Below are 12,132 nucleotides of genomic sequence, written 5' to 3' on the forward strand. Positions count from 1 at the left end.
ACCACTCTCTGTGTGAAAAAGTTGCCCCTTAGGTCTCTTTTATATCTTTCCCCTCTCACCCTAAACCAATGCCCTCTAGTTCTGGACTCCCCCACCCCAGGAAAAAGACTTTGTCTATCCTATCCATGCCCCTCATGATTTTATAAACATCTATAAGGTCACCCCTCAGCCTCCGATGCTCCAGGGAAAACAGCCCTAGCCTATTCAACCTCTCCTTATAGCTCAAATCCTTCAAAAGTGGCAACATCCTTGTAGATCTTTTCAGAACCCTTTCAAGTTTCACAACATCTTTCTGATAGGAAGGAGACCAGAATTGCACGCAATATTCCAAGTTTCCTAACCAGTGTCCTGTATAGCGGCAACATGACCTCCCAACTCTGACCAATAAAGGAAAGCATACCAAATGCCTTCTTCACTATCATATCTACCTGCAACTCCACTTTCAAGGAGCTATGAACCTGCACTCCAAGGTCTCTTTCTTTAGCAACACTCCTGAGGACCTTACTATTAAATGTATAAGTCCTGCTAAGATTTGCTTTCGCAAAATGCATTTGGGAAGTCATGTGAATGTACAAGACATTGGTGAGGCCTCGTCTGGAATACTGTGTCCACTTCTGGTCATCATGTTTTAGGAAGGATATTATTAAGCTGGAGAGTGTTCCAAAGAGATTTACCAGAATTTACCAGGAATGGAGGGTTGAGTTCTAAAGAGAGGCTGTATAGGCTGGGAGACAGCTAGTAAGAGAGCAGACCTATGGTTTGGTAAGACTATAGTGACTTTACCCTTTTTAGTTCTATTCGAATTTTATAAATTTCTATGATATTCCACAATATTCTTCTTAACTCCAATGAATGTAGTCGTAAAAAATACTGTCTCTCTTTCCACAAGTCAGTCCTGCCATTCCAGGGATCTGCCTGGTAGACCTTTTTGTTGTACTCTGGCTGCAGCCAGAGCATCTTCCCCCAGAGAAGGAAACCAAACTGCATATAATATTCCAGGTGTGGTCTTATCAAGATCCTTTACAGTTGCAGAAAGACATCCCTGCTTCTGTGCTTGGATCCTCTTGCTTTGAAGTCCAAAGACCATTTGCCACCTTTACTACCTGTTTTACTGCCTGCTGCATCTGCATGCTTACTTTCATCAACCCAGGTCTCACTGCATATTCTCGTCCCTCAATTCATAGCCATTCAGATAAAAATCCACCCTACTGTTTTTTTTTCTCCCAAATTGGATAACCTCACATCTATCCACATGATACCTCATCTGCAATGCATTTGCCCACTCACTCTGGATCAAATCACAGTGAAACTCGTCTGCATCCTCCTCACAGCTCACATCTGACCCAGCATTGTGTTTCCTGAAAAATCGAAAATATTACCTCTAGTTCCCTCATATAAATCATTAATATATAGTGGAAATAGTTGAGTTCAAAGTTCTAATTTTCCTCATACCCTACTACTTGCCCTACCCTACCCTACTTGCCACTCAAAAAGACCTGTTTATTCCTACTGTTCCTTCTGCCAACCAGTTTTCCACCATGTCAGTTCATTTCCCCAAATCACATGTACTTTAACTTTACATGCTGATCCCTTGTGTGGAATTTTATTGTAAACCTTCTGAAGGTCCAAATGAACCATATCCACTGGCTACCCTGATTGACTCTACGAATTACATCCTTGTAAAATTCCAGTGGTTTGGTGAAGCATAATTTCCCTTTCATAAATCTGTGCTTACTCTGTCCAAACTTGTCACTGTTTTCCAAGTGCTCTGCTATTAAATCTAGCATTTTCCCTACTACTGATGTCAGACTCACCAGTCTTTCATTCCCTGTTTTCTCACTATTTCATTTCTTTAATACTGAGGTTACATTAGCTACTGTCAAATCCATAGGAACTGTTCCACTCTCCCTTTTTTCTTATCCTTTTCACATTGACATGGTTGAAAGAGAATAGTTTAATTTTTATGGATTAGCTCATAACTGTCAGCCATTATTGTTGCCTGTCTTGCAGTTGTAACTCTTTGGTCTTCAGCATGAATTCTTATTATGGAAGGTAATGTATTTTTAAACTTATCTCAGAGAATAATCTCTCAAAGAGCTTCATGCATGGTTTCAGCTTTCAATGCTTATATCCCCCTGTCAAAATTACTTTGCTTAACATTTTTTTAATTTGCACAGGCTATTGCCTTAAATTCTGGACCTTTGCCTTTATGCTTTAGGCACTAACTCAAATGCAGCCAATATAAGTTTCTTCACAGTATTATAAGCCCAAGAAACCTCTCTGACAGTGAAGCATAAATTTCATGTGCTTTTCCTGTCCACTTACTCTACCTGGTATAGCCAGCCTCTATATTTCCTGTAAATCCAAATGCCACGCTAGTACTTTAATAATCTCTGCCTTCATAGCTCTGCCAGGCAATGCCACCTCCAGTTTATCTAGCAAATTAATCAAACGTGGTCTCTGAAATTTCACTCTGAAAATTCACTTATGAATAGTCAACTGAAGGAAATTCTTCACTGTTTCCAGTGCCTTCTTTTGATTGCAGTATGGAACCTAATTGTTTTCCTTTACCTGTTACGTACTGATACCACACCCAAATTGTTGTTGCCTCAGTTTCAAATTGATCGTGAATAAGCTTCCAAAATTTATTTCACTCACTAGGATATCCCACTGGAAATCAAGCTCTGTGATTCATGGAGGCATGACAAAAGTTAAAGTTTCTTAGGAAACATGCAGAATTAGCCAATTTTCCTGTCTTTAAGACACATTAACAGAAAGGTTGGGCCAAGTTTCAATAATTAACAAAAAATAGCACTGCTCCCTCACAGCGCCAGAGACCTGGGTTCAATTCCCACCTCAGGTGACTGTGTGGAGTATGCACATTCTCCCAGTGTCTGCATGGATTTCCTCCAGGTGCTCCGGTTTCCTCCCACAGTCCAAAAATGTGCAGGTTAGGTGAATTGGCCATGCTAAATTGCCCATAGTGTTAGGTGAAGGGGTAAATGTAAGGGATTAGGTCTGGGTGGGTTGCGCTTCGGTGGGTCGATGTGGACTTGTTGGGCCAAAGGGCCTGTTTCCACGCTGTAGGGAATCTAATCTAATGTAATCAGACTCTGGCTATGGATTATGAACCATTGGCATTTATCTCCACCAATAAAAACTCACACACACGTATGTTATGGATAGAGTGAAGGACAAGGAAGGCAATTCAGTGGTTCCTTTCACCAGGTTGCTGAGATGCATCTGACAGATTTTTTCTTGTTGGCCAGAATATAGCTTCTCGGTCTTCCTTCTTCAAACACATTCATGGGGTACAGGGGACCAGTTCACACTCCTAAAAGGTCCCTAATCTATTAATTAGACATCACAGTTTACAGCAACTTCAGGCTTCATGTAGTTTTTTTTCCTGGATTAGTGGTGCTGGAAGAGCACAGCAGTTCAGGCAGCATCCAACGAGCAGCAAAATCGACGTTTCGGGCAAAAGCTTTTGGATGCTGCCTGAACTGCTGTGCTCTTCCAGCACCACTAATCCAGTATTTGGTTTCCAGCATCTGCAGTTATTGTTTTTACCTAGTTTTTTTTCCTGCAGAGCTTGAGCTGGTGGAGGTATCAAGGCTTTTTTTTAGATTACTTACAGTGTGGAAACAGGCCCTTCACCCCAACAAGTCCACACTGACCCTCCGAAGAGCAGCCCATTCGGACCCATTCCCCTATGTTTACCCCTTCACTTCAATTCACCTGACCTGCACATCTTTGGACTGTGGGAAGAAACCAGAGCACTCCACACAGACAGTTGCCTGAGGTGGGAATTGAACCCAGGTCTCTGGCGCTGTGAGGCAGCAGTGCTAACCACTGTGCCACCCATATGCCATACTCTCTATGACAGACAGGCTCAGTCTGCAACCTCCTCTGTTCTTAAGACCTTATGCACTGCCTGCGCACCTACATTTCCCCTTTGCACGTTCCCTTTCCAACCCACCCCACCTGCATCACTCCACAATTGGAGCTGGCAAGCTTTTCACTAACTTGCACATAGCCCCAAGCTGTTCAGTTACCTGAGAGCTAATCACTTAGTTGTTGCAAGGCAGAATATCATCAAACATGGTCACTAGTCCACAAAACAAGCAGCTGCTTTTTGCAGACTGAATCTCTGTTTCTCTACATACGAGCTCCAGCTCGTCTGCAAACTATATTCCTTCAGCAATCAGGTTAAAACAGTCCTTTTCCAATTTCAGTCCATGATTAAAATACGGAAAAATAAAAACACACTGTCTTTACACTTCCCAGAATTTAAATCTGAGGAAGCAGGAAGTGGGTGTGTTTCTTCGTTGTGCCAATCTGATGATTATTTGCCTTTACCATGACGTTCCCCACCTCATCCAGGAGAGGAATACACAGTAATTCCCAGCCAGGTTGCTGTGAAGGATGACTTATGTGGTTAATGGAGTCCAATTTTTGGGAGTGAGCTTGGAGTGAGAATCATGGAAGAACCTAAGAATGTATAAAATAGGAGCAAGAGGAAACCACAGAACCAGCTCTCCCAATCAATATGATTGTAGCTGACTTTGAGCTTCAACTCCACTTGACCACGTGGCCAATATCCATTGATTCTCTGATATACCAAGCACTTTCATATATCTCACACTTTCACACTTTTCTTACGTGAAACTCATCTTCCCAACCTGTTGTTCATCTGTTTAACCTGTCATTTATTTTTGGTTTGCAACCTTGTATATCCTCCTTTCTGCATGAATTCACATGTAACTTTGTATCATCAGAAAACTTAGATAAATTATGCCCTGCCTATACTTTTGTATTTTAAAATAGATTATAAATGGCTGATACCCCACCACTGATCTTTGCAGTGTGCCATCTTGAAAACAGCTATCCATATTCATTGTTTCCTATATGTTAACCAATTTTTCATCTATAAGAAAATGTCTCCCAATTCTCAACCTGATGCGCTCTTAAGCTTGTCTGGTAAACATGTGTGTGGTGCCTTTTAGAAATCCAAATATACTGCATCCGCTCATCCCCTTATATTTAGTTTGCTAATTACATTCTGCAAAAAACTCACCCATTTCTCAGGGAGGATTTTCATTCTGTAAAACCACTTTTGCTTGTTCTAATCATTTTATGCTTTTCTAACTGTGATGTTTAGACTTCCTTAATAGAAGGTTCCTATATTTCCCTTATGATTGATCCAAGACTAACTGGCCTGTAGTTCCCTATTTCCTCTCTCCCTTTTCTCCTGAACGACAGCATTATATTTGTCAACTTACAATCTACTCAGATTATTCTAGAGTCTAAGGAATTTTAGAAACTTATCGCCTGCACATACAGCTTTTCTTTTTAAAATAGTCTGAGGGTGAAGGTCATCAGATTCTGGGGATTTGTCAGATTCTGGGGATTTGTCAGATTGTTGTCCTTTGTGTTTCTCTAATGCTTCTTTTTCTGCTTATATTTAACCTTTATTTCCTAACTCTTATTGGCCTTCAGGTAACCTTCCATTTCTGGTATATAACTTGTGTCTTACGTTGTTAAGGCAGACACAAAGTATTTGTTCAATTTCTTTATTTTTTCTTTCTCATGAAATAAATTTCCTTTGTTAAGCATAACCTTTGGTAGATAATATGGAATACTATCAATATGCAGAAGAAATCCTTCCACCCATATCAAAACACAATCAGCTGAATGGTGCGAAAAGCAGTGAAAAAGGACAAGCTAGAGTTAAGTTGAAGTAAGACATTGATAAATTAAAATTGTAGAAAAAAGAAATCATTGAAAACCCAAATGTAAGAAATGGTTAATTTGACAAATGAATAGCACTTCAGGAGTGACTCTGTGGGTAAACTCAAATGTGGTTTCTTGTCACAAAAGATAACTAGAAACTAACATTTTATTGATTTTCATGTCTGTAGGCTCTGCAGGATCTGGGGTTTCATTTTGGGTCATTTTCTGCTGCTTGTACTAAGGATCTGGTATACCTCATTGAACCCAGTGTGGGCATGCAGCACATTCAACACTTTAACACTGTCCCTGGGTGCCATAGTGACACTGGACAGAATATATTCAGGTAAGGAAAACTGTTAAGCAATGCAGTCTGCAGTTAAATTCAAAAAGGTTACAATGTAATGCTGGCTGAGTAAACTATACTATTTATTATTGCTTTCTTATAGGCCCTTAAGATTATTTTAAATGTGACAAGCATATTTTTCTAATAATTACTATTTGCTACGTAAAATCTTTTGCTCATCATTTGGCTTTTTTAAAATCAGACAACATTGGGAATATACTAGAAATGTTGGGTCTTAAATAAATTAGAACAGTGAAGGTCATGGCATGATACTTTTTTTTGTCTCATGAGATGTAAGACCAGCATATTTTATCCATCCCTAATTGCTCTTGAACTGATAGGCTTGGCACATCATTTTAGAGGGCAATTAAGAGGCAGCCACATTGCTATGTGGTTTGAAGTCATATATGGCCCAAACTAGATAAGGATGGCAGGTTTCCATCCCTAAGAAATATTAGTGGATCAGATTTATTTTTACCATGATCAAGGGTCGTTTCCTGGTCACCATTAGGGAGATAAATTTCAGATAGATTATTGAATTTCAATTCCACCAGCTGCCATGATGGGATGGATTTGAATTCATTTCTCCAGGGCATTAGTCTGGGGCTTTGGATTACTCGTCCAATAACATTGTCATGCGTCACCCTAGAGGATTCAAGGATTGAAAGGGATATGCAGTGTTTTCCCAGTAGTTGATGGATTGAGAGTGAAGGACCACCGAAATAAGAGCTAATGTAGTGAACCATGGAAATTCCTTCACTAAGAGCTGTGAGATTGTGAAATTCACACCCTGGGTTAGTGGTTGGGCAGAATCTCTTCAAGAACAGGACCGACAGACGATTAGAGGAAACGTGATTGAAGGGTTATGTGAACAGGATAGGTAAATGTGTTTAAACCATTTAGGGCAGCACGGTGGCTCAGTGTTAGCACTGCTGCCTCACAGCACTAGGGACCTGAGTTCGATTCCAGCCTCGGGTGACTGTCTGTGTGGAGTTTGCACGTTCTCCCTGTTTCTGCGTGGGTTTCCTCTGAGTGCTCCTGTTTCCTCCCACGATCCAAAGATGTGCAGGTTAGATGAACTGGCCATGCTAAATTGGCCATAGTATGTCTAGGTTAGGCACAATAGTCAGGGATAAATGCACAGTAATGGGGAATGGGTTTGGGTGAGATACTCTTCGGAGTGTTGGTGTGGATTTGTTTGGCCAAAGGGCCTGTTTCCACAATATAGGGATTCTGTTTGATCATCTGGAGGATAAATGCTGTGGTTGCTGGAAATCTGGCAATATATCTGACTGACCATGTCAACCACCCCCCCCACCCCACCCCCTCGACTGGAATTGGACCCGCCCTCAATGATTGTGGAGACACCCCCTGACTGGTCTTAGTCTCCTTTAATTCAATTAAGGACTGGTCCCCTTTGACTTTCAGACATGGCCATTTTGGTTGTCGGACATGCAGTGTGTTTGCTGCTTAAGCATAGTGCAATTGTGACATTGATATAGCATGGTGTTGTACACCAATCAGTCCATTCCCTTGGCTGTGCAATCCTAAGGGTGACAAATTGACTGCCTCTCCCTATCCACCAAAAAGCAATGAACTGATTTCTTTCATGATCAGCATTTTCCCATCACTGCCCACTCTGCTGAAGGCAGTGGAAAATTCCGCTTGGTAATTTAATTTATGTGCATAAATTATTTATTGATGTCTGTTAACACTGTGATCAACAGTTAATATTAAATATTTATATGATCCAGGGATGATTGAAACTCAGATACATAGTATGTTCCTCAACAGGGTCAGGTGCCGAGCACAAACCAGATCTTACAACAGTCTTGAATAGTTATAGGATCTAGATTCACAATTTTTCACTGCTTCTTATTAGTTTCCCATGGAAATTGGAAATCAAAGCCAAGTGCTGTATTCAGATTGGATACAGAGACTAACTGGACCACAGCAGGATAGTGGGCAAGGAGATGGGAGTGAGGAAAATAGGAGCAATGGAGGAAGGTAACAAGAAGAGAGGGAGAAGAGGATGGCAAGGAAAGGTGGCAGAAGAGGGAAAGGAATGGAGGGGGGAGTGATTGGACAGAGCTGAGAAGAGAAACAGGGTGAAAAAGCTTGTGATACCATCCTCCAGAAAATTCCTTTCTCGATGGGTGTCATTTTAGTGGTAGACCCCTGGATATACTGGGCCTTAAAATCATTTTATCAGTTGGATAGATTAGAGTAAGATATCCTTATACCCTGAGTATAGGAATGGCATTTGAGTAGTTGGGAGTGAATGTGATTGTAGGAGAGTCTGTTAAAGCAGTAGATTAATGTTGCTTTTTCTTGTAATGGCTGAGAAAATAAGACAGTAGATGCCAATATTTCATGGGTCACTGGAGGTCATGGATGAGATCGGGAAGTTAAGAGATTGATGATGGAAAAATACAAAAAAAGTTATAAGAAAGATATGTGGTGGGGAAAAGATGTTGGGGAACAGCAAAGAGAAGATGCTTTCTGTTTCATTAAATGTTACAGTTTTAACTCTTCGATAATGGAAGATTTTAGAATGATATTGATGTTAATATTCTACACAAGATTCAAGTAGATTTAAAGCAAAGTTTTGCAGAACTGGAGATCTGAAATAAAAACAATATGCTGCAGAACCTTCTAGATTAGTCACATTTGCTGTCCCGTTCTATGAGAATAAGGCTGAATATTTGGAGACTAGTTTTTATCACATAAATATTTAATGATAAAGGTGTGGATTGCAGAGAGCTCATAGACATTACTAAACAAAAGATCTGTTTGCATTTTATTTTATGCAGATAATCCTCTTTGTTCAATAGAATTTAACCAATCTAGTGCTTGAAAATGCCTCACTGCTTTTGAATGGAAATGGTTGGGGTGGCCCACCATCAGTTTGCAGGAGGTTCTCTTGTTTCTAAAACCTGATCTTGTGTAACTACTTTACATGGCCTTTCACAGTACCATCTACACATGCAAGTTCATTTGGACACTTTTAAAGTGGGTTTTCTAAAAGCGTACTTAAAGCATTTTGAAATGTTGTCTGGAAACATACCCAAGGTTGTTGATATATAATACGTGGTTGCTTTGTTTAGTATTAATTCTCAGTAAGGGGAGGTCGTGCCTGACAAACCTGTTAGAATTCTTTGAAGAGGTGACAAGTAGGTTAGACCAGGGAAACCCAGTGGATGTGGTCTATCTAGACTTCCAAAAGGCCTTTCATAAGGTGCCACACGGGAGGCTGCTGAGTAAGGTGAGGGCCCATGGTGTTCAAGGTGAGCTACTGGCATGGATTGAGGATTGGCTGTCTGACAGAAGGCAGAGAGTTGGGATAAAAGGTTCTTTTTCAGAATGGCAGCCGGTGACAAGCGGTGTCTCACAGGGTTCAGTGTTGGGGCCACAGCTGTTCACGTTATATATTAATGATCTGGATGAAGGGACTGGGGGCATTCTAGTGAAGTTTGCTGATGATGCAAAGTTAGGTGGACAGGCAGGTAGTACTGAAGAAGTGGGGAGGCTGCAGAAGGATCTAGACAGTTTGGGAGAATAGTCCAGGAAATGGCTGATGAAATTCAACGTGAGCAAATGTGAGGTCTTGCACTTTGGAAAAAAGAATACAAGCATGGACAACTTTCTGAACGGTGAGAAAATTCATAAAGCCAAAGTACAAAGGGATCTGGGAGTGCCCGTCGAGGATTCTCTAAAGGTAAACATGCAGGTTGAATCCGTGATTAAGAAAGCGAATGCAATGTTGTCATTTATCTCAAGAGGGTTGGAATATAAAAGCAGCGAAGTGCTTCTGAGACTTTATAAAGCTCTGGTTAGGCCCCATTTGGAGTACTGTGTCCAGTTTTGGGCCCCACACCTCAGGAGGGACATACTGGCACTGGAGCGTGTCCAGCGAAGATTCACACGGATGATCCCTGGAATGGCAGGTCTAACATACGAGGAATGGCTAAGGATCCTGGGATTGTATTCATTGGAGTTTAGCAGGTTAAGGGGAGATCTAATAGAAACTTACAAGATAATACATGGCTTGGAAAGGGTGGACGTTAAGAATTTTTTTCCGTTAGGCGAGGAGACTAGGGCCCGTGGACACAGCCTTAGAATTAGAGGGGGTAAATTCAGAACAGAAATGCGGAGACATTTCTTCAGCCAGAGAGTGGTGGGCCTGTGGAATTCATTGCCGCGGAGTGCAGTGGAGGCCGGGACGCTAAATGGCTTCAAGGCAGAGATTGAGAAGTTCTTGATGTAACAAGGAATTAATGGCTACGGGGAGAATGCTGGTAAGTGGAGTTGAAATGCCCAATAGCCATGATTAAATAGCGGAGTGGACTCGATGGACCGAATGACCTTACTTCCACTCCTGTGTCTTATGGTCTTCCTTGGCTGCAATTAGGAGGTCATGGGATCAATTACTGCACTGGAGATTTGAGTACAGGCTGGCTCTGCAGTACTGTTGGTGATTGCAATGTCAAATGTGTTTTTTGGATAGGATCATAAACAGACATCTGCCTTGTATGAGTCGAAAAATATGGTGCTGGAAAAGCACAGTAGGTCGGGCAGCATCTGAGGAACAGGAGAATCGGCGTTTCAGGCATAAGCCCTTCATCATGAACGGCTTCATCACATTCCTGATGAAGGGCCAATGCCCAAAATGTCGATTCTCCTGGTCCTCGGATGCTGCCTGACCTGCTGTGCTTTTCCAGCGCCACACTTCTTGACTCTGACTCTCCAGCGTCTGCAGTAATCATTTTCTCCCCATCTACCTTGTATGGGAAAGTAAAAATGAACAGTGAGGCCAATATTTATTCCTCATTCAACATAATTCAAATGTTTTTAAGGACTATCTCACTGCTGTTTGTGGAAATGAGTGCACACAGATTGGCTATTGTGGTTCCTACAATGCAACAGTAATTACACTTCAAAAATATCTAATTGGTTGTGGAATATTTTGGGTTGTCTCGTAAATGTTGAAGATGCAATATAAAAGCAATATTTGTAATTATTTTTAATTCTTTCTATGGTGCATCCATGCACAATCTTTGACTGAAAAGGCAGAAAGGTCTTCCAATTCCTGAAATTAGCAACATCAAAAGCCGAGTCACTTGGCGTCCTCATGTGTGAGAAATCACTTGACCTCAGTTTGTGCTCTCTGTTTTTAAGGCACAGCTAAAAATCAGAACTTAGCCACAGCTGACCATAACTACTTTCCTGCTTAACTATTTCCATTGTGTTAACGGATTACTTCAAGGACAGCTAAGAAGTGTTGTTTGAGCAGATTTGTTAAGTATATCTTTCACAACTTTATTTATTAAAATGATGAGATGGTCCTCATTTGTAAATAAGCTTGCCACTTACCATTAGGTTGATCAAGTGCATTTCCCCGTACTCTTCTCCCCTATCCTGCCTTTTATTGCTTGTGTTTGTCAACGTACTCAGGTGACTAGATCTCCTTTGCTTAAGTTGTTCTGGGACCTTTGAGGGTACTGATAAGTCTGAATAACTAATTGTGACCTGTTCTGATGGTCATTGCAATCAATGATTGCAAAAAAAATCAACTCTGTGTAATTTCTGTCAGATGTTCAGAGGCTTCCACAGGAAAAAGAAGAAATGAAATCTGCAGATGAGAAGAAGGAACCCGGTGCTCAGCGCAGTTGGTTTGTCAGTGGAGCTGCATTTGGGAGTTTGTTGTTCCTCACACACTGGATATTTGGAGAAGTCTCACTAGTCTCTCGATGGGCTGTGAGTGGTCACCCAAATACTGGACCAGATCCTAATCCTTATGGGTAAGTAACATTGTAAATGGAAATTTAGGTCTTGTGATTTAAATAGTGTCAGCAAAAATGGCATTTTTTCTGGCAAGGGCAATGTCCTATTAATTTATCGAGTTGGTTCTGATTAATTTATCAAATTTGTGGATTATTTGACACAATCATATTCTACTCATTCATCACCATTTTAGGTGGAAATTGACTTTGCACCCTGAAAGCAGTCAAACTTCATATTTTGTTTGCATCATATTAATTCATGTATTCATTTTT

General features: G+C 40.9%; 1 protein-coding gene across 1 annotated transcript in view; it reads left to right on the plus strand.

Annotated features, from left to right (window-relative positions):
• LOC140482325 (PGAP2-interacting protein-like) overlaps window positions 1-12,132 on the plus strand; it is a 136,998-nt gene that overhangs the window by 48,422 nt on the left and 76,444 nt on the right. The window contains exons 4-5 of the mRNA XM_072579614.1: window positions 5,922-6,076; window positions 11,670-11,877. Coding sequence (XP_072435715.1) covers window positions 5,922-6,076; window positions 11,670-11,877 — 363 coding nt within the window. The remainder of the gene's footprint in view (window positions 1-5,921; window positions 6,077-11,669; window positions 11,878-12,132) is intronic.

Source organism: Chiloscyllium punctatum, chromosome 1 (genome assembly GCF_047496795.1).
Source record: "Chiloscyllium punctatum isolate Juve2018m chromosome 1, sChiPun1.3, whole genome shotgun sequence".
Classification (NCBI taxonomy): Eukaryota; Metazoa; Chordata; class Chondrichthyes; order Orectolobiformes; family Hemiscylliidae; genus Chiloscyllium; species Chiloscyllium punctatum.